General features: G+C 39.9%; 1 protein-coding gene across 5 annotated transcripts in view; it reads left to right on the top strand.

The window, feature by feature from the left end:
* Positions 1 to 26609, top strand: part of NAALADL2 (N-acetylated alpha-linked acidic dipeptidase like 2) — an 897010-nt gene that overhangs the window by 426013 nt on the left and 444388 nt on the right. For all 5 annotated transcript variants that reach the window (XM_087725225.1, XM_087725222.1, XM_087725221.1 and 2 more), the window contains exon 2: positions 1302 to 1915. In XM_087725225.1, the coding sequence (XP_087581351.1) occupies positions 1419 to 1915 (497 nt within the window). In that variant the 5' untranslated portion in view covers positions 1302 to 1418. The remainder of the gene's footprint in view (positions 1 to 1301; positions 1916 to 26609) is intronic.

The following is a 26609-nucleotide window of genomic DNA, read 5'->3' as shown; positions in this document are numbered from 1 at the left end:
TGTGTGTGTGTGTGTGTGTGTGTGTGTTATATTAACCTTCAAGTGTTTCATTTACGTACTACCTGATAACCCAGCATTTCTAATGTTGGATTTTTCCCCTTACCAGAGGTATTTTTTCTTTTTCATTTGTTGACCCCCTCATCTTTATAGGACACTGATGGCAAACCTTTTCAGCACCAAGTACCCAAACTGGAATGCACATGAATGGGCATGCATGTGCGCATGCCAGAGAGTGCAAGAAACCCAAAGACCAGCTGGGTGGCGCATGCATGCATTTTTTTGCTGGTTTTGGCCATTTTTCCAGTCAGAATATAGTCTGAAAAATGGTCTGAAAACAGCCCCCAAAACGGGCTGAAAACAGCCTGAAAACCGGGCTGAAACCCTTCGTGGTTTGGGGCCTGTTTTCTGCTGCTCCAGCACCCACAAAGATCAGCTGACTGGTGTGCATGTATGCACTGGAAATCAGAAAAGCAGCTGGTGATGATACACATTCCTACAGAGATGGCTCTGTGTGCCATCTCTGACATGCGTACCATAGGTTCATCATTACAGTTATAGGGGTCTCTCAAATATTGGACACTGCTATCATGTCTCCCCTAATCCTTCTTTTCATTAGACTAGATCAGGGCTGTCATCACGTGCTGGCCATGCCCATGCCTGGTTTAGCAAAGGGGGGGGGGAATTCCCAGTACATCACATAATGCCGCAGTGATGACGTGAGTTTGACACCCCTGGACTATATATACCCAATTCCTATAATTTATTTATTACTATTTATTTTTATGCACTATGTGTATGTAATTTATTTACATATATTTAATGACTCTTTTTATTTGTTTTAACTAGTTTTATTAGATGCCACCTACAGTCATGTTTGTAAAATGGGTGGCTGATGAATAAATAAATTGCTCTTGTAGTTTTTTTTTTACCCCAGCCAAATCTGCCTTCTTGTAGTGTATTATTATTGTTGTTGTTGTTGTTGTTGTTGTTATTATTATTATTATTATTTGTGGTTAATCTGTGGTGGGATTCACAGCCTTTGGGGCTGGTTGGTAGCTCAACAGCTTGAGTCCTAACCAAGGACCTAGGAATTATTAAGGTAACGTTGGAGGATGTAAGTTGTTCCAAGTAGGGTGTTTTTTTAACAGAGTCAGAATGTTCAAGTCAGATAAATTTAGAATTTCCAAATAGCGAGGTAGCCCTTTAGGTATTGCTCCAAGGGCTCCAATTACAATTGGGACATTATTATTATTGTTATTGTTAATCTTGTTTTGATCTTTGTCTGTGTCATTTTTTCCCAGGCATTTGAATATGGCTATTCTATTCTTCTTCCTTGGTCTTTTCTTCTCAAGGCTGAACATATCCCGCTTCTTCAAGCTTTCATCTTAGTTTGCAGACCTTATATTTATACCTATTTAATGCAACCTGGTAAAAGGATGGCTTACCAAAAAGTCCATGGAGATCAGAATGCACAGTATTTAGATAGTGAAGACCTTCAAGCCACTTCCCTGGAGTTAGAATGGGACATGGAGAAAGAACTGGAGGAAGAGCTGAGCTTTGACCATTTTACATTGGATGGAGCAGTCCATCAATCAATGGAGAGTAGTCAGAACGCTGACATGGAGTCCATTCAACCATCAGCATCTCCCAAAGGAAGGTTTGAAAGACTCCAGGAAGATCTGGATTATATTTCTCACCGGACACAGCATCCACCAAAGACCAATTGCTGCAGCTTTTGCTGGATATTTAAACTATTTTGCGCTGCTACGAGTTTATTTATTTTGGGGATTTTGATAGGCTACTATGCACATGCACAATGCCCACCTTTACCTACATCTTCAGAAGCCAATAATCCCACCATCATTCAGGATATTCTTAAAGGTATCGGAGCAAAAGAGCTTGCAGACATTTTCAGGTAAATGCTATATTTCTACTTTTTAGTTGGATGATCCTGTCAAAAATATCTTGTTTTATTTATTACTGCGTTTATCTTTCACCTGTTCTATAGGAGCTCAAGGAAAATGAGGAAAAAATATCTCTACGGAGGTATTTTTCATTTTATCCCTACAGCAACACCTCTGTCAGGTAGATTGGGGTATGAATCTTCTGCCAAAAATACGGGATTCATAATGTGGAGAAGCAAGGCTGAGCAGCCACATTGGGTCCAAAGCCTGATAATACGTCTCTTTCGCTGAGGGATGTATCTTTTCCTCATCACTTTTTAATCATAGCTGAAGGGGTAATTTCAAAATTTCTAACCAAATCTGTGGACAGAAATGATCACCAGTGGAAGATGACATATGACTACCATATGTTTATCCTGCATTGGATAATTAATAATGTTTCATTTTCTCCAGCAAAGTATTTTTTCACACTCTGAGAATATACATCAATCGAAATGACCTGTTGAATATGTGTAGGTGTTGTAGAGGTTTGTGAATCCTTTTGAATTTTCAATATTTCTGCATAAATATGACTTAAAACATGATCTGTACTCTGCACAAGTACTAACATTAGATAAAGGGAACCCAATTAAACAAATGAAGCAAAATATTTTATTTGCTCTTTATTTTATTTATTTATTGATGAAAATGATCCAAAGCTACATATTTATGTGCAATAAAAATATTTAAACCACTACCATGTTTCCCCAAAAATAAGACAGGGTCTTATTTTCTTTTAACCCCTGAAATAAGCGCTTGGCCTTATTTTCAGGGAGGTCTTATTAGTTTTGAGGTGCAGGAGGTGGTGAGCGTGGTCACCTTATGGCTGCTGCTGTGTTGCAATATTTTCAGGAAGAGCTTTTTTTGTGGAGGGTTTATTTTAGGCTTGCACTCAAAATCCAGATTGGCCTTATTATCTGGGAAGTCTTATTTTTCGGGAAACAGGGTAGCATTATCACTTCATTTGAAGGGGAAATTGGAGTCAGGTGTTACAGTCAATGGAATGGTGAACAGGTGTGAATATGGAAGGTTCTTCCTTGTTTAAAGAACTTAATTTTGGATATTCATGACCAAAGTTTGGTTTTCACAACCCAAGTATGTGAAAGTGTGTCATGGTTCAACCAAAGGAGATTCAGAAGCATTTCCAAAGAGTTGGATTCCACCAATTCACTCTCAGGAATAATTGCATGCAAATGGAGACAATTCAATACATTATTAGACTCCCATTCCCAGACTGATTGAATACAGCCATACCAAGAGCAAGTCATATAATAACCCAGGACGTCTTTAAAAAAGTAATATCTAGAAAAGTAAGAGAAAAGTAAAGAGAAAAGTAAAGTCTTGCATGTAGAGAAAAGTAAATGTCAGCATTCCAAATATCATGCAGAATTAAATCAGAGTCCAAGGCAGAGCTATCCTTAAAGTTCCAATTTAATAAGACAGACATGTTGGCAACAAACTGTGGAATCCCAAATATAAAAGCTTCCTGGGATTCCACCCAGTTGAAAGTTCATGATCTTATCCCCACACCCATAAATCCATCACATGGTCCAATCTTCTTTGGCCATGCTGGCATCTCCGCCCAGCTGGTTCTGGTCAGATGCAGAGGTGCGGAGACAAAAGATGACCTTGATTTCTAGAAAGGAATGACAACAACACATTCCACAATTCTACTCCTTTCTATTCCCCCTCCCAATTACTACACTAATGAAACAGCATAATGAAATAATAGAGAGTGGGGCAGGCCAAAAATCCTAAAAAGGAATATGACTGCAGGCCTGACAGTAAAATCTCACACTTAGGCAAGAAAAAGAAAAAGCACACACATTGACTGGGTGAAACCAGGCTTAATAGCAGTAATGTGAGATGAATCTTGGAGTCTTAGTGGACAATCAGTTAAATATGAGCCAGCAGTGTGTGGCAGCAGGCAAAAAAGCCAACTTGCCTTCAGAAGTTGCAGGAGCTTCATCACTGGAAGCTTTTAAGAAGAGATTGGACTTGTTATGGCCTGCCAGCAGCCAGTGGAGCTGGTGGCAGACTCAGACTGTGAGGAGGTTGGGAAGGAACATGGGACAGTCCTTGAGTCTGGGAAAGGCTCTGATGAGTGCTCTGCATCAGAGGCAGAGATGGGACCAGGGTCGTCCAACAGTTATCAGCTGCCTCAGACATCAGTGGGGCAGAAGAACAGCTGGAGCCTGTTCTCGATGTGTCCATGTGCAGAGCTGCTAGGAGAACAGGAGTTAAGGAACAAGGGCCAACTCGGGAGTAAAGGAACAGGTGGACGGTGAAAGGCCCTTTCCATAAAGAGGAGCGAAAGGGAGTGGAGTTTGCAGGAGACAATTTATTCATTTGATTAGTGTGAAGATTTGTTTTGTGACTCTCAGAGACTCCTTGCCAAGTATTTTCTTGTACAACATTGCATTTGGAAGATATCAGCCTGGCAGCTCTCCAAGCCTTAGAAGGTCTGTGGTTGTAAATTCAACCTTGAAAGACTGTTTGCCGAGACTTTGTTGGATGTGAATGAGAGGAATTCACATTAGTTTAATAAAAAGGGGTTTGTTGGGACAAGGAGTCTGCTTTGTGTTTTGTGAAGGTCAGAACAAGACTGCTATTTGTCAGAAATGGTGTAGGATATCTTGCTTGGGTAGGGAGTTGTATTAGATGATCTACAAGGTCCCTTCCAACTCTGTTAATCTAACCTAATCTAATCTAGAAAAAAATAAGGCTTCTCTTACATTAGTGAATGTCAGTATTCATGAGACCATTAGTAGAACACTGAACAACAATAGTCTGAAGGGCCAGGTGGCAGAGAGAAAGCCACTTTTCTCCAAAAAGAAGATTGTGTCTCATCTATGATTTCTAAAAGAACATGTCAATATACTACAAGAATATTTGAACAATGGTTCTGTGAACCAATGAGACCAAAATAGAACATTTTTGATTGGACGAGAAGTGTTATGCTTGGCAAAAAGCAAACACTGTATTCCAGTAGAAGGTATTTATCCCACTTGTCAAACATTGAAAATTCAAAAGGATTCACAAACTTCTACGCCTCACTGTATACAGTACGTAGGCAAATGTGTTCTATTAATTTACTTGCCACTGAATATTTCTACTTAATGGCTTCTTTATTGGCTTTTTGCGTTAATTTTATTGTTTGATAATTGTTCTTTTTCCAGAAGTACATTTTGCAAAGATAATGTTGGTCTTTTATGGAGGGAATTAGGCTGTGTTTACAAAAATGCATTTAACCAAGTCCATTAAAGATCTGCTTGGAACATCCACACAATATTAATTTGATTAGTGTTAACTTGGAAGATGTATCTTTGTCAAGTGCACTGTGTAATCCCATCCTATTTGCTTAGCTATAGCGCTAAAATGTATTGTGCAATTTCAGGAATGGATTTATTCAGTGATCAGGTTAAGTGTGTTTGTGAACATAGCCACTCAACAATAGGTTGGGCATTGATTAAACAGTGCCAAGATTTATTGAACATTGCTGAGTGAATCTTCATAGCAATAGCTCTAGATATAAAGTTTCATCTCATAGGCAGAAATAAATCCCTTACAACTATTCAGAAGAAACTCGGGGACTACAGATAAATAATCTTTATTGAATAAAGTAGGAAGCCATCATCAAAGGTTTCAGCAACTACTGTGATTCAAGAACACATGCTATTTTTTTTTAAAAAAAATCTGTCTTGCAATTTGTTTTCCTACACAGTGGTTTATTTGCTGGTCTGTTTTTCCTCTGTCCTTTGTTTTTATAACCTTCAGATTTTCTTTCATCTTGCGTCTCTCTGGCTGTGTGATAATAAAAACCATCGCTGTTTTTTTTTAATGTAAATGTTTCTGAGACTGATTTACAGGTTGCTGAATTTGGCATAGGTCAACTTGTCTGAATTATTCAACTATGGAATTAAAAAAAGTTGGTTATTGAAAAGTAAAACTTGGTGGAATTAAACGAAGCCTTTCCTTGGGGTGCTTATCTTGCAACTTTTGCGAAGTTCAAGGTAAACTGAAGCTCTCTCATTTTGTACAAAGAGGAGTCTTTTTACAAAGAGATGTACAAAAGAGCAGGGATTCAATCACATTACTGTGGTTACCATCTTGGGTGGAATCTCCAGCTAGACTGGAGTGAAGTGTTAAAAAAAGGTTTTAGCTTAGAACCCTTGCATCACTTAAAGTTCACCCAAGAATCCCTGAAGTCTTATCTGACCATTTCCAAGGGAAGGAAGTTAGTCTGGAGAGATTCTTGTAACATAGGTGACTAATAATGACGCTGCTGCTTAAGACTATTCACAAGTGGTTCTGGGGTGGGTTGCTGCCAGTTTTACTACTGGTTTGCAACCCCCATGTGCACCAGGCATGCGCCAGATGGGTGCTGTGCGTGCATTCACTGTTCATGCATGCTCAGAACAATTTACAGTGAACTGCGCACCCACAATCACTAAAAACCAAAATGGCGGTGGCCCAGTGGTGGCAAGGGAACCAGTTTGGGGGCGTGGCAGACCTGGATCACTACTGGTTCTGCAACCCAGGCCTGAATTCCACTGCTGGTTCGGCTGAATCAGGAACAGCCCACCTCTGTTGCTTACATCTGATAAATCTTGACCTTCTTAGAAATCCCTCTGTGGATGCCAGTCTATCATTTAGCCCTGTTGAATGTCTAAATTGTTGTGCTGGGGGTGTGGTGGTTAAGTTTAATGTGGCATTGCATTTTTCACTATGTCAACCTACATTATTCTACATATTCAGAAGCGTATAGGTCTGCTTTTGGTATAATATATGCACTGGCTCACTTTACACTCTTCATTTAATCAAGTCATTTAACAACTTCATTCACACCACTTGCTTCCCCTCCCCTCGTTAATCTGGAAAGGGTTAGCCTGGCTTACTGTGATGTGGCTTATGTTGTGTTAATCCAGAAAGTGGTTTGGTTAGTTTATGATTCAGTGCATTTTGCAAATCTGGAAAATAGATTAAACCAATAAGCCGTTTGAGTATGTGATGTTAAGCAAACTAATCTGTACCAAAGGAGCTTTTGTTTCCATGAGCTATGTGGGAGAAAATATGCCATTTCTCTCTAGCAAAATAAGATCCTGAGCCAGTGAAATGAACAACAGGACAGAACTAGGAAAGCATTAATTTACAAAATCATTCAAACTGAACAACCTAAGTTTCCAGAATTTTATCTTTGATCATCATAATAAGCATAATTGTTCTCCTATTTGTATTGGACACCGGGCAAAAATGTGGTCTATGTATGCATGTATATATGTGTATATGTTTGTGTGTGCATGTGTATTTTTATCCCTTACTCAATTCCCTACTTGACGTCCTGGTTGGATTCTTAAACTGCATACTTTATATGTGGTTTCATTTCAATTTAGGGAATGGCTTGAGGCTAATCACTTTTTTTCAGGGTTATCCATCTCTAGGTTTGATCTAGATATTCCAGATTTTAGGCCATTATATCTAGATTCTGAGCTAAATGTCAAAGCAGTGTGAACAATGTAATGGAGGGACAACAGCCTTCTACTGAGTTGTGCAGACAAAATCACTTCAAAAATGTTGACAAAACCCCTAATTTTCTCCTTCCCTTATCCCGGGTGTCTGCAACCTGCGGCTCCGGATCTGCATGCAGCTCTTTCATCCCCCTGCTGCGGCTCCCTGTTGGCTGAACCCACCATTGCCTGGCCCTGGTCCTCTCCCTCCCCTCCCAGTCACTCTTCACTTGGCATGAGAAGGTAAGGAAAATGGTGGGGGATGGAGACTCACTCCATGTTCCAGAGTGAGAGCAAAGCACCCCTGTTCTTGCCATAACTTGTGGGCACTTCTTCCAGTCCTTACTGATGCTATGTGTACCTTGGTCACTTGGGGAGACACGTGACTTGCTTTCTGTCCTGAGACACTGGCCCGGCCCAGCTGCGGCCAATGCTCCGCATTGTAATGGGCTTCAGGAGGAGGAAGGGATGCTGTCTCTCCCGGTGTGAAGCACACTAAATTTAACTGTACTGCGCAAGGTGCTGAAGAGCAGCGGGCAGGCTATGGAGGTGGCAACAGCAGTGGTGTTGGATGCAGCCAGGCCAGTATCTCAGGGCAGAGAGCAGGTTGGATGCCTCCCTGAGCGACCAATGAGTGGCCGGAAGAAGTGGCTGTGAGATATGACAAGTACAGGTAGGAATGGCTGGAGGGGTCATATGACAGGGTAGGAGTGAATGATGTTGAGTTGGCCATGTCCACCCAGGTTTTGTGGTTCCCAGTGTTTTATTTTCTGTGGGAAAGGGGTCCAAATGGCTCTTTGACTCTTTAAGGTTGCAAACCCATCATCCATTCTCCAACAGCTAAAGCAGGTTATGGGCATATCTGTGTAATTTGCTCAGTATTGTTTGAATGAACATCTTTGTAGGACACTAGTAGGTGCAGTTCCTCCTTCATAATCTAAGGAAAACTCACTGGTAAATCATGAGAGAAATAAGGAAGGGTTTTGGAAAAAAAATATTGAGACACTTCATTGCAGTAGTTAAGACAATAAGCTAGACCGGGAGACTGTGAATTCCTGTGGCACGACAAAACCGCGAAGCCCTTATTCGCGGAGACATAAGCGCATCGCTAAAGCCACGACATCATCATCGCGCATCATCACCGCCGCGACAACAGCGCGGCAACAGAAGGGCGCTTTAAAATGGCGCCATGGCAGAAAGCCGATTTCCATTAAGGTAAGTGTTAGGGTTAGGTTTAGGGGTTTGTTTTAGGGTTAGGTAGGTTTAGGTTTAGGTTTAGGTTTAGGTTTAGGGTTAGGGTTAGGGTTAGGGTTAGGGTTAGGGTTAGGGTTAGGGTTAGGGTTAGGGTTAGGGTTAGGGTTAGGTTTAGGGTTAAGTTTAGGGTACTGAGTGCTTGGGAATGCGCAGATGTGCCCTCCGCGATTATGTCATCGCGGTAGGGTCGCGTTTTTCCTTAGCGCTTTGAACGGCGTGAATTAGTCTTCGCCTTATGTCTCCGTGGATAAGGGCTTCACGGATTTGTGGTGGAACCGTGAATTCCTGCCCTGCCTTAGGCACAAATCCATCTGGGTGATTTTGGGCTAGACACACTCTCTCAACCCTGGGAAGAAGGGATGGCAAACTCCCTCTTAAATAAAAACTCAACAAGAGAACTGCAGGGATTTATTCAGGCAGTTGCAAGGTGTCAACATTGACTCAAAGGCACCCAATAAACACATGATTAGATTTGAATCCTGGTCATGGCTTACAGTGTCAAACAGATTGAGCTGCCTAGGAGTGTTTGATGCATTAAATGCCATGTTTAAACTATCCTTTCCAGCTGATGTGTTTCTTCAATTCTTCAGAGATGCTTTGTCTTGCATCTAGAGTGGCAAAGGAAAACATGAAGCTGTTCTTGCTGAACTACTATGATGATTTCATTGTGGAAGTAAATGAAATAAGCTCCAGCCATTGGTATTATTTCTTTATTGAAACTCTCAAGTCATACCTGCACTTTAACTGTTCCTGACTTTAAATAGTTCCAATATTGTGTTCATGCTATCTTAAGAAACTTCCCTCCAATCTCTTCCTTTGGACTCTTTTCTTGTGGTTGAGCTCATCCAACATTCCATTCCATTCCATTCCTTCGTTCCTTCCTTCCTTCCTTCATCCATCCATCCATCCATCCATCCATCCATCCATCCATCCATTCATTCATTCATTCATTCATTCATTCATTCATTCATTCATTTATTCTCTTGCTTCTGATCCCAATGAATGGGGCAGGGGATGGACTTATAGCAAGCAACTTCCCTTCCTCTGGATGCATATTACTGTGACTTACATTGCTGTGAAGCAAAATTAAATTAGTATTGTATAAATAAGGTTAAAACAAAAGTCAAAGATTAACTCATCCAATATTTAGATATCTTGATTATGTGCAATCAGGTCTGCATTGAGTTTAGCAACCACATAACATAGGCACATCTTCTGCTGGGTGATCTGTACCCAGATTGGTCTTTCAGGTCTTCTAATTGTGAACCCATCACCACTACAATTGAGGCCAGCCATCTTGCTGCTGGTTGTCCTCTCATCTGCATCCAGAATGTAAAATGGACATCCTTCCCATCTTCATATATGGAAAGATGCAAAATGGATTGTGATCAGATCATCACCAAAAAGGAATCTGGGATGAAGGGCCTCTTTCTTCTCCCTCTTTCTCCCTTTTGCCTTCTCTTCCAGATGCAACTTCTTTCTAGTTACAACTCAAGGTCACTACTAGATTAAGAACTTAGATTGTAATATATACAAATCAGTCATGGGTTGCTAACCGGTTTACTACCGGTTCATTTGTGCTCACGCACGCAACACTTCTGTGCATGTGCAGAAATGTTTGGGCGGATGGGCAGAGCCTCCCGCTGCCGCCACTCCTGGTTCGGCTGAACCAGGCTGAACTGGCAGCAACCCAGCTCTGATTTGAACAATGCTTTACAACCTCTAAGGAACAATGTGGACTTTCTTCAGTGAAGAGATTTGAGATTTGAAGACAGGATGTTTTACTTAACCAAAGAGAAAAGCCATCTGGTTTGTCATGTTGACAAAGTCATTTGGGAGGCTTCAGCCTACTCCACGGTGGGCTATGTAGAACGGGATTCTGGCACAAGATGTATGAGGAACCTGAGTTGGTTTCCAGAGTAGGGGAGAACATGATCTCTTACCTTTGCTGCTGGAAACTAAAAGGGACACATAGTTTTGTTAAAATACCTTCAAGGGGATGATTCACGAAAAGTTTCATTGAAGCAGAGGTGGGTTCCTACCGGTTCGGACTGGTTTGGCCGAACTGGTAGTAACTTGGCAGTCTGGGTCGCTGGAACCAGCAGTGACCCAGACCTGCCACACCCCTGAACCAGTTCTCCTATGGCGCTGCCATCTTTATTTTTGATTCTGCAAATATTCAGAACAATTTTCATTGCAGAAATACAATTTTTTCCCTTTTTAAACCTTTTGCACATGCGCAGACCTTTTAGGTGCAAATGCACACACATTTTTTTTTTTGCATGCCGAACCGGCAGTAATGCCAGCAGCAACCTACCCCTGCATTGAAGCACAATGAACCTAAAAGTATTATATGTTAACTCATCTGTAATGCTATCCCATTACATGCTCTGGAATTTTACAAAAAGTTAAAACTGTTGAATTTTGTCTTGGACAGATCTCTTGGCTTGTAATGTTTTTTTTTCCTGCCACCATATGATATTAGACTGACTGGCATAGTTATGTAGACAAACTCCAAGAACACATTATTTATTTATAAACCTTGCCCCTTCCTCCCCAAATCTCTGTGTTTGCCTTTGAAATGCACACACGATACATTTCATTCACTCGGGAGCATCCGCAGAGTACAGTCAAAAAAGTCGAAGGGGACGCAACAGCTCTGTGCACAATATCCATGTATAGTTTTGACTGCACTGTTGTAGCCATCATCTGAATGTTGTTGTTTTTTAACCACACCTTACCACATCTGCAGTCACCAGAAAAAAAGTGCCATTGCCTTACTTCAAATTACTTTGTTTTGAAACTCAGGGACTGCTCTTGTAAATTGTGGTTATTTAAAATGTGTTTATCAGTGTGAAAGTGTGGCAAATAAAATTTCTAATGGGAGTGAGATCCCAGGTAAAGTTCATTGGGGTTTTTTTGAAACAAAGAAAACAGGGGAAACCAAAATAGAGCCAATCATTGCCAAACAAGAGGAACTAAAAATTCAGATAAATGGTTGTTGTTTAGGGGGAAAATTTTATTGATACACAAAGAAAATACTGGGACAGAAGGAGAAAAAGAGAAATGTGTGTAAAGCTCTTGTCTTCAGCACTCATAATCTTTAGGTAAATCTAGGGTTTATGTCAGTGGTAGGATTCTTTTTTTTTTACTACCGATTCTGTGGGCGTGGCTTGGTGCGTGTGACATGGCTTGGTGGGCATGGCTTGGTGGGCATGGCAGGGGAAGAATACTGTAAAATCTCCATTTCCTTCCCACTCCAGGGGAAGATTACTGCAAAATCCCCATTTCCTCCCCATCAACTGGGAGGCAGAGAATAGACAGGGGCGGGGCCAGTCAGAGGTACTCAAAATCTCCACTACCGGTTCTCCAAAACTGATCAGAACCTGCTGAATACCATCTCTGGTTTATATGAATATGTATATATTTACATTAAAAGTTTACTATTTCAAATTGTAAAAAATAAAAATAAAAAAACTCAATGTTAATTAGTCTTGTTGACAATTCCACCAAGGTAATTCTCCAGGAATATAGATTCTATTTTGATATTGCAGGATCCATATGTTGATACACTGTATTGCCAAAAGTATTCGCTCACCCATCCAAATAATCATAACCAGGTGTTCCAATCACTTCCATGGCCACAGGTGTATAAAATCAAGTAACTAGGCATGCAGACTGTTTTGACAAACATTTGTGAAAGAATGGGTCACTCTCAGGAGCTCAGTGAATTTCAGCGTGGAACTGTGATAGGATGCCACCTGTGCAACAAATCCAGTCATGAAATTTCCTCGCTCCTAAATATTCCACAGTCAAGTGTCAGCTGTTTATAAGAACATGGAAGTGTTTGGAAATGACAGCAACTCAGCCACGAAGTGGTAGGCCACGTAAACTCGTCCAACATCAGTGAGTGACCTCACAAATGCGCTTCTGGAAGAATAGTCAAAAATTCGCATAAGAACATTCCTGAACCTTTTGGACAGCCTTCCCAGAAGAGTTGAAGCTGTTATAGCTGCAAAGGGTGGACCGACGTCATATTGAACCCTATGGAGTAGGAGTGGAATGTCACTTACAGTAAGTTCATATGCGAGTAAAGGCAGGTGAGCGAATACTTTTGGCAATATAGTGTATTTGCCATTTCACTCTCTCTCTCTCATTTTAACCACCTTTTCTTTACTGGCTAATAATGGCCTAAAAAAAACCCACCCTTCCAGTTTTTTTTCCTATACAGTCACCCTGCGAGGATTGTGAGACTGAAATTACCCACTAACTTTCCCTGACTTTCCCACCTCCTAATATATCTTAACCATGGTTTTATATACTTTTACAAAAGCTTTTAATAATTTTTTTCCAAAGTTCTTTGTATAATCTCTCCAACATGCTGGTTGTTGTATATGGGAAGGAAAATGTAGCAACGCAAACTGGGTCTGAAATTATAGTCTTAAACTAGTCTTTATGGAAGAAATACGATAAAGAAAAGAAAAACAAAATATAACACGATATGTCATTGTAACAATAATTACAATTCTATATATACTTGTCTAGTGCAAATATTATTCAAGTATGTAGTATATACCTAATGCATTTATATAACTATCTTTTTTAAATCTGCTGTATTCTGTATGAATGAGTTCCATGTTTCATTTCACTTATCTATATGAAGTCTACATCTATAGCCAATCTGCCCACGAGGAGTGAGTGTAATCAAGTCTTCAATCCATTGAAGAAATGAACCTATACATTTATCTTTCGATGCTGCAATAGCAGTCTTTTAGCCATAGTAAGGCCAGAGAAAATCCATTTCCATTGTCCAATTGTTAAATTCCATGCACAAGGTATATAATTCAAAAGAATACTATCCTCTGAACATTTTCGCATTTGTCACACAGTCATATTTAAGTAATCCACTACTTTTTCCCCCAAACTTGCCAAGTATAGCATTTTGTAAGATTTTCTTCTTTGTCATATTTCTTTCGGGGGTTTTTTGTTAAAGAACTTTTCATGAGTTCTTTTTTTTCTCTTTGACAATCACCATCACTCTTATTTTTGTATTTTGCACTTTTTAAATTTGTCTCAGAGTGTTATTAATTAAAAAGCAATAGCAAATGAACTTAAGAAGTTGCTATGTATAAGATTCACTACTGATTGAATTCGGGTACTGCCCTGAATAGATTTAATTTGTTACCAAATATCTGCATCTCTCTCTCTCTCTCTCTCTCTCTCCCCCCCCTCTCTCTCTCTCTCCATCCATCATCTATCTATCTATCTATCTATCTATCTATCTATCTATCTATCTATCTATCTATCTATCTATCTATCTATCTATCATCTATCATCTATAAACCGGAGATTCTCATAAGTAAGACAAACTAAGCAAGGAAATACTTATATAGTAGATTTCATATGCTTTTGCACTGCAGAATGGAATGGAATGGAATAGAATAGAATAGAATAGAATTCTTCATTGGCCAACTGTGATTGAGAACACAAGGAATTTGTCTTTGGTCCATACGCTCTCAGTGTACATAAAAAGGCAAGATACATTCATCAAGAATCATTAAGGTACAACACTTAATGTTAGTCATAGGGAACAAATAAGCAATCAAGAAACAATCAATAGCAATATAAATCATAAGAATACAAGCAACAAAGTTACAAGCAACAAAGTTAGAGTCTTGCAGTCATAAGTGGGGAGAGATGGGCGATAAGAACGATGAGAAGACTAATAGTAATAGTAATGCAGCCTTAGTGAATAGTTTGACAGTGGTGAGGGAATTATTTGTTTAGCAGAGTGATGGCATTTGGGGAAAAACTGTTCTTGTGTCTAGTTGTCTTGGTGTGCTGTGCTCTATAGCGTGGTTTGAGGGTAGGCGTTGAAACAATTTATGTGCAGGAAGCAAGGGATCTGTAAATATTTTCACGGCCCTCATTTTGACTTGTGCAGTATACAGGTCCTCAATGGAAAGCAAGTTGGTAGTCATTGTTTTTTCTGCAGTTCTAATTATCTTCTGAAGTCTGTTTCTGTCATGTGGGGTTGCAGAACCAAACCAGACAGTTAAAGAGGTGCAAATGACAGATATCACTGTATATTATATCTAATACACTATATAATATATAGTATAATATATAGATTATATTATAGTAATATATAATAATTATATAATAATATATTTATATATTATAAGAAATAAGATCTCCTTCAGATCAAACTCAAATATTGGTGATTTAATAGACTCATCCATGCCGTATTCTTTGCAGCTTGAATTCCCAGCTTGCCCTTGTAATCGGTAGTATCCCTTTCAAGTACTAACCAAACTTGATTCAACTTAAAGATCAAATCATATCAAAATTAATGAGTTGCTAGAGGTATCACGGCCAGCTAGATGTGATAATAGCATGGCTGTCAAACTCGCTGCGTCAAGTTGCTGTCATATAATGTATCATAAAGTTTTTTTCCCCTTTGCAGAGGTGGGGTAGATGTGACTGTGCCTGATACATCCGGCCTGTGGGCCACTAGTTTGACACCCTTGGCATAAGAGTGTTTTAGGCTGATCATTCAACAATGGCATTTATTAAAATTATGGACCAGCTTTTTCAGACCAACTCTTTTTTGAAGTTCTCACAAATCAGATGCAGCTGTGGTTAAATGTTGCATGCCTCCAATCAAGGTGAAGACAAACAATCATTTGGTGCAGCCAATATGAAAGAAATATCAGCTAATAAAAGTAATAAAGGAACTCAAGTCCATTTAAGCTCACGCCGACTGCTTCAGTGACTTCATCCAGCCACCTTATTCTCTGTCGTCGCTTTCTTCTTTTGCCCTCAATCTTTCCCAGCATTAGGCTCTTCTCCAGTGAGTCCTTCCTTCTCATTAGGTGATCAAAGTATTTGAGTTTCATCTTCAGGATCTGGCCTTCTAAACAGCAGTTAGGTTGATCTCCTCTAGGACTGACCAGTTTGATCGTTTTGCAGTCCAAGGGACTTGCAGGAATCTTCTCCAGCACCAGAGTTCAAAGGCCTCCATTCTTTGATGCTCAGCCTTTCTTATGGTCCAACTTTCATAGCCATACATTGCAACTGGGAAAACCATAGACTTGACTATATGCACTTTTGTTGGCAAGGTGATGTCTCTGCTTTTCAGTATGCTGCCTAGATTTGCCATAGCTTTCCTCCCCAAGATGAAGCGTCTTTTAATTTCTTGGCTGTAGTGTTTGCAAATTAGATTGCTAGATTTAGCAAAGTGTTAACCCGTCTGTGGCTCACACTTCATACACTCCTTAACCACCTTTTTAAAGTTTATCATTTTTTTACCTTGCTAAACTAAGTTAATGAAAAGGTAGATTTGTCAAACTGCAGCCACGAGAGGTATGAAACCACTATTTGGGGTTTTCTGCAGAATCACAGAACATCAGAAAGCATCTATTTCTCTTTGTGTTTCACATTCTGGAAACCTTCTAATAATCCCAGATGTTCTCTTTAATAATGTGAAAATAACTAGAAGCAGCTCTGAAATTAAAGTTGGCACACAATGTGTTATGCAGTATATCTCAGTACCACTAATCAACAAAGGCAACTGCACCTGTGCATAACCTCTAGTTAGGTACTAAGATTTGGTATTCTGTTAAACATCTGTAACTACTGCTGCTTGCTATTTAAGTGTAAGCTGGGCACACACAGCCCTTCCTCTATGTAAGCAGTTGCTCCTGGTGTATGCAAGGCACTCAATTTTTCCACTGCCCAATAAGGACAGCAATTCTAAATAGCAACCTTTTTTTAAAGAAATGTTAGGAGACCAGATTTATTTACCTTTAATGCTAATGGACTTTAATGTTTTGAGATATAATGTTGTTAGATGTTTGTATGTCAGTATATCCCAAAGGTACTTCTTTTTTTTTCAAGAGGCAACTGGACTTTCTTGTGGGGTGTTTTTGAAGATGTTTCTCTTCTCATCCAAGAAGTTTCTTCAGAGGAGAAAGCAAAATGCCTTCAAACAAGAAAGTTGCCAGTTGCCAATTGCCTCTTGGGGGGGGGAAAAAAAGCACCTTTGGGACAACCATGACCTGGACGACTGAGAACATCCATAGATATGTGTCAATATAGCTACAAAATTATCATTGTCATAATTGATTGTATTAATTTGCTGCCAAAAAAGCCAATACAGTTCTAGGCTGCATAAACAGAGAGATAGAATCAAGATCAGGTGAAGTGTTAATATCCCTTTATAAGGCCTTGGTAAGGCCACACTTGGAATACTGCATTCAGTTCTGGTCACCATGATGTAAAAAAGATGTGGAGACTCTAGAAAGAGTGCAGAGAAGAGCAACAAAGATGATGAGGGGACTGGAGGCTAAAACATATGAAGAACAATCGCAGGAACTGGGTATGTCTAGTTTAATGAAAATAAGGACTAGGGGAGACGGGATAGAAGTGTTCCAATATCTCAGGGGTTGCCAGAAAGAAGAGGGAGTCAAGCTATTCTCCAAAGCACCTGAGGGTAGAACAAGAAGCAATGAGTGGAAACTAATCAAGGAAAGAAGCAACTTAGAACCGAGGAGAAATTTCCTGACAGTTAGAACAATTAATCAGTGGAACAGCTTGCTCTTACTGTTGCTATTGGTACACTGCTTGTAGTCTTTTTGTGCATGTGCTGGACATGTGCTGTGCAAGTGCCTGACATGCGTTGTGCATACATGTATACTCAACCACCTCTGCGACACCCAGCTAGTCGGAGGTCACACAGGTGCCGCACATTCTGTGTGTGTGCCCAATTGGCCCAGTTGCTTCAAAAACAGGTACGGAACATGGGCGGACAGGTGGGCCAAATGAGCCACCGTACTGGTATGGTGGCCACTGCTCCTGACTATTACTGGTAGGGCCATACCAGCTGGAACCCACCACTGGAGCAGGGGTGTCAAACTAGCGGCGTCAAAAAATTTGACGTGACGTATCGTGACTTTTTTCCCTTCACTAAACTGGGAGTGTGGGTGGCCAGCGCATGATGCTTCCAGCCTACATGATGTAAGTTTGACACCCCTGTATTAGAGCTACAGAGTACTTTAGAACTAATTGTTCTGACCTAGACTTCCCAAAAGCACATAGCCGACTCTTTGTCCTGATAAAACCCCTTTATTTAGTTTAAATTCCTCTCCAGCAATGTCCTGGCCAACAGTCTTTCAAGAGATTTCACAATTACAGAACTTTATCTGTAGGCTTGGAGAGCTGCCAGGCCGATATCTTCCAAACACCACTCTGTAGCAGTCAATACTTGGCAAGAAGTTAGGAACAGATCTTCACCCTAATGAATTAAACTAATTGTGTCCTGCAAACTCCACTCCCCTTTCGCTCTTCTTTATTCCCTATAGGAGGGACCATTCACTGTCCACCTGTAGCTTTACTCCCAAGTTGACCCTTGTTCCTTAGCTGTCCCCTTCTCCTGGCAGCTCTGCACATGCACATACTGGGAACAGGCTCCAGCTGTTCTTCTGTCCCATGGATGTCTGACTCTGAAGGCAGCTGATAACTGTCAGAAAGCTCTGGCTCCATCTCTGCCTCCGATGCAGAGCCCTCATCAGAGCCTTCCCCAGACTCCAGGACTGACCCATGTTCCTCCCCAACCTCCTCACTGTCTGAATCTGCTGCCAGATCTGCTGGTGGACCACAACATTAATTCCCAAAAAGCCCCCACTTTCCAAGATAGATAAAAACCTAGTACCATTTGTAGCACTTTGAAGCAGGTATGTCTTTTCCTGAAAACACATAATGGAGAGGGAGGGTAACCATGCCATCTTGAAAAAGTCCTTAAGCTTCATCCATAAATTGCTCAAAAGGATATGACTCGGTTCCAAGTTTTTGGAGTTTAAATTAGGTATGGGGAATTAAATCTGAAGTGATTATACACACAAACATACACACATGTCTATAGCATATGTATAAGTATGTGTTGTGTGCTTATATCCCCCACATCCTTGGCAGTTTGCCATACAAATACTAACAGATTTTGTTCAGGCTTTTTTTTTTCCAAGATAACCGCAGCTCTGCCACATTTTCTGTGTCTCTCTGCGTGAGTTTCTCACCCATTTTCATTTGCAGCTTTTGTTTTTCTATATGTTTCTTCCCAGGCACTAAGCCAGAACATGAGATGAAGCCATCTGGAATGAAAGGATGATTTGGGGGGGAATGAATGGCCTCAGTTATTCTGTTATCCTTTCACTTTGTTATGGTGTGATTCCGTTTTTCAATTTTGAGTGTTTGTTGTATTTGGGTTTTCATTCCTTTGTTAAACTGCCCAGACTCAGCTGTATGAAATTAACTAACTAACAAACAAAACGTTTCCTATTATATGTAATGATTAATGTAATTTTATAAATACCTACGGTATGACCCTAATGTCAGAAGTCTTCTAATCTTATGTATCTGCATGCAGGTTTCAAAAATTAGTCTGAAGTGAATTACATCCCTGAGTTTTTAAGATTCTTTATTTTTTACAAAATAATGTATTTTTTCTCCTGATTTTTTTTTCCTTGGGGAATAAATAATTTCCTTCCTTCCTTCCTTCCTTCCTTCCTTCCTTCCTTCCTTCCTTCCTTCCTTCCTTCCTTCCTTCCTGCCTTCCTGCCTTCCTGCCTTCCTGCCTTCCTGCCTTCCTGCCTTCCTTGCCTGCCTGCCTGCCTTTCTTTCTACCTTCCTGCTTTCCTTCCCAGTGGTGCAATATTAAGCATGAGAACATAGAAGGAATAAAAGGCACCAGTGTGTGTGTGTGTGTGTGTGTGTGTGTGTGTATACAAACTGGTTCCAACCAGTTCAGCCGAACCAGTAGCGTTGGTGGCGGGAGGCTCCGCCCACCCACCTGAACATCATCACGTCCCATTTTTGATGCTCTGCGTATGCGCGGAAGGTCCCGCACATGCGCGTACTCACAATTGCGAACCGGTAGTGAAGGTAAATTGATTTCATCCCTGACACACACACACACATTTTCTCACGCATACACACTTTGTAGATCAATTTATGTAGACAATCATTTGCTTCGGAGGCATAACATAATGAACCCTTACTTTTTAGAGCAGTGTTTTTCAACACCAAACACTTTAAGGTGTATGGACCTCCACTTTCATAATTCTCCAAGTAGTCTGAGTTAAGTAGTCCTGCAAAAGAAAATTGCAGACTTCTTTAGCTACTCTGTAGTCGTATCCATGTGCCAAGTGGTTTTGTTTTGTGTCTGATCTCCTGTTGGTCCAGATTCTGTTACTCTAACTCTGTTAATAGATGAATAAGTGCACAGATTCCTCTTGCTACATATACCTGGGCCTGCAAATTCCACAATCCTCAGCCCTTGGCTTCCTGCCTCAGGTGAAAACAACTCAGATTACAAAAGATTTCTGGGTGAGGCACCATTCCACAACTGGAGTTGGGCAGCTAATATATTCAGATAAATAAAAATAACAGTTGTGTCTGGATGAATGACTTTGGTTATTAGAAGAAAGTCATGCAGCAACCATGTCTCCATTTATCCACTTTTCTGCAACCTGCTGACTGATTTGTTATCCACACTGTATTCATACCAGCAGTGATGAGACTGAGGACTTTTAAGAAATGAGAGTTTCTTCATTCTTTATTTTTCTGCCTCCTTTTCTTCCACTGCCTTTGAGAATTGATTGGGGATAATGAAATTGACACCATCTGAATTATAATTAGTTTCTGTGAACAGTAAGTAGCCTTACAAAAAAAAAGGAGGCTATTCTTTGAAAGCTGATGAGTTTGCTGGGGTACATCAGGATCAGTCTGAAATTTTCATAATTGAAACTGATTTTATTCAAGGTCAAATACTTCATTTTCTTTTAACAACAGAATCCATAGCTTAGAAAGGGTGAAAATGAAACTGGCTGGTTTACTCTTTCGTAGCAGAGATCCCTACAGAAAAATAATTTGTTGTAAAAAAACCTTCTTTTTCCAGCTTAGGATCCAAAAAGATCTTGACTTGAACAATGGGCCCTATCCAACAACATGGAATTTAATGTGGAGAAAAGCAAGATTTTACACTTAGGCAGAAAAAGCCTAAGGTACAAATGCAGATCAGGCGAAACTCGGCTGAAAAACATTAACTATCAGAGGAAACAGAACAGAGTAACAAAGTTGGAAGGGACCTTGGAGGTCTTCTAGTCCAACTTCCTGCCTAGGCAGGAAATCCTACACCATTTCGGACAAATGGTTATCCAATATCTTCTTGAAAACTTCCAGTGTTGGAGCATTCACAACTTCTGGAGGCAAGTTGTTCCACTGATTAATTGTTCTAACAGTCAGGAAATTTCTCTTTAGTTCTAGATTGCTTCTCTCTTTGATTAGTTTCCACCCATTGCTTCTTGTTCTGCCTTCAGGGACTTTGAAAAATAGCAAGTCGCCTTCTTCTTTGTGGCAACCCCTGAGAGATTGGAACACTGCTATCATGTCACCCCTGGTTCTTCTTTTCATTAAAATCAACATACCCAGTTCCTGCAACCATTCTTCATATGTTTTCACCTCCAGTCCCCTAATCATCTTTGTTGCTCTTCTCTGCACTCTTTCTAGAGTCTCCACATCTTTTTTATACTATGGCGGCCAAAACTGGATGCAGTTTGGAGCCCTAGTGGACGGTCACTTAAATATGAGCCAGCAGTGTGCAGCAGCAGCCAAAAAATCTTAACACCAATCCTGGTTGTATAAACAGAGGTATCAAATCAAAATCATGTGAAGTATTAATACTGCTTCATAAAGCCTTAGTAAGGCCACACCTGGAATACTGTATCCAGTTTTGGTCACCACATTACAAATAAGATATTGAGACTTTGGAAAAAGTGCAAAGAAGAGCAACTACGGTGATTAAAGGCCTGGAGATTAAAACATATGAAGACCGATTGCAAGATTTGGATTTGGCTAGTCTAGAGAAAAGGACTAGGGGAACATGATAGCAGTATTCCAGTATTTGAGAGGTTGCCACAAAAAAAAAGAGGAGATCAACTTATTTATGTGAAAATAGGAGAAGAAGCAATGGATGGAAACCAATGAAGGAGAGAAGCAACATGGAACTAAGGAGAAACTGCCTAACACTGAGGACAATTAACTAGTGGAAAAAGTTTGCCTTCAGAAGTTGTAGGTACTTCATCACTGGAGGTTTTTAAGAGACTGGACAGCCACATGTCTGAAATGGTATAAGGTCTCCTGCTTCAGCAGGGGGTTGGACGAGCCGAGGTGGCGCAGTGGTTAGGGTGCAGTACTGCAGCCCACTTCAGCTGACTGTTATCTGCAGTTCAGCGGTTCTAATCTCACCGGCTCAAGGTTGACTCAGCCTTCCATCCTTCCGAGGTGGGTGAAATGAGGACCCAGACTGTGGGGGCAATATGCTGACTCTGTAAACTGCTTAGAAAGGGCTGAAAGCCCTATGAAGCGGTATATAAGTCTAACTGCTATTGCTATTGCTATTGCTATTGGACTGGAAGACATCCAAGGTCCCTTCCAGCTCTATTCCGATTGATTGATCTATTGCTTACTTACGATGGGGCTTCTTCCAAAGAATGCAGATCCTGCAACATTTTAGCTGATGCAATAGAATTACACAGTGTTCCCTCCAGAGATGTTACAGAGCTGACATGTGATCTTGGAGAGAAATGATGTTATGCAACTACGGATAGCAACATAGTAGATCTTCTGAATTGTAGAGATAAACTGTATTGATCAAAAAATGTTGATAAAATGAGCAGTCATCCCCTTTAGAATGCAGAACAAATGGGACTGGCTTGATTTAGGTCCGTTTTAATATAAAGGTGCAATGATTGGATATTAATGAAACAAAGGACTCAGGATGACATGACAACAATGTACCAATATCTAAGGGGCTGCCACAGAGAAAAGGGGGTCAACCTATTGTCCAAAGCACCTGAAGGCAGGACAAGTAGCAATGGGTGGAAACTCATCAAGGAGAGAGGCAACCTAGAATTAAGGAGAAATTACTTGACCATGAGAACAATTAATCAGTGGAACGTCTTGCCTTCAGAAGTTGTGGGTGATCCATCACTGGAGGTTTTTAAGAGGAGATTGGACAACCATTTGACAGGTTTTCCTATCTGAGCAGGGGGTTGGATTAGAAGATCCCTAAGGTTCCGTCCAATGGTGTTATTCTGATACAGTATATTCTATTATATTAAAACCCAGCTAGTGGCACAAGCTACCCAACTTTGGGTGAACTTGAAAAAGCTAAGCAATGTTGTTTAATACTTGGATGAATAATTCCCCAGCAAATGTCAGCACTGTAGCCTGAACTACAAACCTAAAAAAAATATACTGGACATAGACACAATGATGCCCGAATGCCAAAAGATGCATTGGGATACCGATGCATAATCTCTTCCCCTGATGGACTTTACATGTGATGTTGCAACACAAGTACAAAAAGGACAGGATTTGTCTTGCACTCTTAGACTTTTCATCAATTTCCCGCTTTGTCCAATGGAGAAAATTCAGACATTAAGTTATGATCTTTCTGCAAAGCACTAAGTTTGTTTTTCTCTGTTGCCTCATTTCGACTACTTCCTGCCTTAGGAGAGAAAAAAAAATAGCTTCGAAAAAGTGACACATATTAGTTGCAGCTTTCACTTGCTAGTTCTCAGGGTTACAGATTATTGATGAGTTTCAACCTGTGCATATTGATGAAATCGCAGCACCAAAAGGAGTTTTACTAAAATCAGGCAGTCACATCAGGATTCTGTTTATATATATATATGTGTGTGTGTGTGTGTGTGTGTGTGTGTGTGTGTGTTTTATTTGTGCTGATAAAAAATAAAATAAAGGGAGACTAGTATAGATCTATTTCAAGCTATTTAGCTCTCATCAGCTAGCCATACCCTTCCCAGTAAGGGTATGGCTAGCTGATGAGAGCTAAATAGCTTGAAATAGATCTATACTAGTCTCCCTTTATTTATTTATCAGCACAAATAAAAAACACAAATATAACAAAGGCAACAGTAAAAATATTGGGTTTCTGTCGTGATGGACTCTTGTGATGAGCCGATTGACAGATGATGGAAGCAGTTAGCTTCCTCCCATAATTGGGGCTTACCAGGGGTTGTAAAAATCTAATAGAAACATAAATATATATATATACAACATTGTGTCTCCAACACAGAAAACTAAAACCAGTGCTGTTTTAGAAAGTAGATGAGGTCTGTGTGTGTTTGTGTGTGTGTGATCTTCAGACTTGCAAATTTGAAGGGGAGATAGGGATAATTTTGTGTGCTCCCTTAAATTATAATATTTATTTTAATTTATTCACCTGCTATGAAAAGTTATTTCTTTTCTCACACCCTCACAAACACTGTATTTTTCTAAGCATTCAATTAGCATTAGGAATGCTTGTTAAGAATCTATTCAGCACCTCCTTTGTTTTCAGGCAGCAATGCTAAGAATAAAAATGTCAAGCAGCTCTTTTAAATGTTCATTCAACTTATTAACAAATTTGTTAGTACTGAATAAACAACAATTTTCCCAAAGTCTCAAACATGACCAGCAATTTGTGGATTTTTGAAAGGAGGAGGAGAAGCACCTATTTTTATAGCTGTGTGATGACTAGCCTTACACATCTAAAAGGTAAGTAGTTCTAGTGTGAGAAGATTTAAGGGAAATGATTGTTAGATTGGTTCCTGGTCCTGTTTCACCTTCTACCCTCTGTCAGCAGTCAATAGGACAAACCAGCACCAATCCTTGTCCTTTGGGGAGTGTGGACATGACCCTGGACTGGAGACCTTTAGTTAGTTTCCAAGGCACAAAAGATAAATGGCTGGTTCCTTCTCTGTTTGTTATTTTAAATTTTGCTGATCATTGACTGAATATATTATTGAGTGACTGGCCATGTAATCACCAGAACCATGAATTCATAGTAAATATATATTGAGCATATCAAGTGTTCTGTCCTCGCTGCATGTTAGTCTTTGTGTAGCTCAACATGCAGCTTAATTCACCTCTCCTCCAATAAAACAGATTGTGTATGTAGATTTGAATGCTTTATTGAAAGAACAAGATATGGTGAAACTGGGGAAAATAGGGATACATATAATGAGAACCGAATATAAGACAGACAGTATTAAGTTACTGCTGGATGTAACAATGAATAAATACAAGCAATTTTAATCTCACCAGTGATGCTCTGTGTGTGGGATGTGGGTTTGTCCTTGGATGACCATGTGCCACAGATTAAGATGGATTCTTCTTTGTGTTTCTGCCTTCTCCAAATGCTAAAGGAAATGGAGTCTGCTTCCCAACGTGCACGTGTTTTGAGAGTGCTGGCTGACTTTAAATCTTCTGTATTCAATATCCCCCACGCATTATATTCTTCAGTCCCAACAATGAACTTCCAATGCTGAAGAAGACAGAATTACAGAGGTGGTTAAGGAGATCCAGTTTTGGAATTTTTATGATTCCTGCTTCCTGATTCTGATTCCTAACAGATCAATCCCATCACTTTTGATGATGCTTCTAGGGCCATGGGCTAACACTTTACTTAAAATATTTATGCAATTAATGACTGCTTTTGATTTCTCTCTCTCTCTCTCTCTCTCTCTCTCTCTCCCTCCCTCCCTCCCTCCCTCCCTCCCTCTCTCTCTCTCTCTCTCTCTTTCTTACACACACAAACACACACACACTTTTAGATAAGAAGTCATGAGGTCAACACTATATAGAGAAATTATACAAAGAACACAAGGCATACTTGGAAACATTATTCAGAAGACACACATGAAATTTAAAATCTAAGATTTTTTTTTTTTGCCGATCTATTGTTCCAGATTTTGTTTTAGTAAAGTGAGACTTGAAAAAAAAAAAGATGAAGACTAGAATTAGTAAACTTGGAACTTCTAATTTCCTAACTGTTCATGCTTATTGAAGATGATAGGAGTTGGAATTCAGATGTTTCTAGAAGGCCACATTCCCCCAACTCTGATGTCTTGTAATTTCTTAGGTTGAATCTCACACTGAGGAGACACAGGAACTAATTAATTTCCAGGAAGGAGGATATATCTTGGAGAACTTTACAGAAGAACTTCCCATGTTCTTGATTCTGCAAGCACTAAGCTAGGTTCTGAAATATGAATGTGACCTTCAAATCACAAAGTTATTGCTGTGGGAAAGGTAAAAAAAATGAGAGCTTTATTCCACCTTGAGTTGTACAAAATAAAAATTCAGTATGATAATGATATAATCTTGGGAATAGCAATATTTATTGCTGTAGGCTGTTCTACCCTACAGACTACTGGCCATAATTAGATCTAATCAGGGCCAGCTGTCTTATGATGGATCCTGGCAACTTCTGCTACAAAGGTTTTGGCCAGGAGAACTCTGATTGGAAAATAATGGTGATTTGATTTTGAAGGTAACTTTGTTGTGGCTACTGGCATTTAAACTCTGTCAGTACTTTAAAGATACCATGATGCCTCTAAATCCCTGAATGAGTTGACCTCTGAACTATATTTTTGTAATGTGTTTGTCTAGAGAATTTAGTGCACAGTCAAAATTATGAATAGTCCAACTTTTAATTTCCTTCCCCTTTTCTCTCCCTTCCCCTCCTTTTCCTTCTATCTATCTATCTATCTATCTATCTATCTATCTATCTATCTATCTATCTATCTATCTATCTATCTATCTATCTATCTTTCTTTCTTTCTTTCTTTCTTCCTTCCTTCCTTCCTTCCTTCCTTCCTTCCTTCCTTCCTTCTTTCTTTCTTTGGAATAAGGGATGATACTGGAATGGATATGCTGTAATGTTGGCAAGAAGATTACAGGGATACATTCAGGAGGGACCACGGTTTGGAGTTGACTTATGGGAGTTTTTACCTTTTTTTAACCAAGTAGTTTTATGTCTGTTAACTTTGTTGTCGTCTTCTGC

This window comes from Thamnophis sirtalis, unplaced genomic scaffold, assembly GCF_051295495.1.
Source record: "Thamnophis sirtalis isolate CommonGarterSnake01/CBP01778 unplaced genomic scaffold, rThaSir2_p1.2 scaffold_11, whole genome shotgun sequence".
Lineage (NCBI taxonomy): Eukaryota > Metazoa > Chordata > Lepidosauria > Squamata > Natricidae > Thamnophis > Thamnophis sirtalis.
Note: the sequence above shows the minus strand (reverse complement) of the source record. Positions and strands in the feature narration are given on the sequence as shown.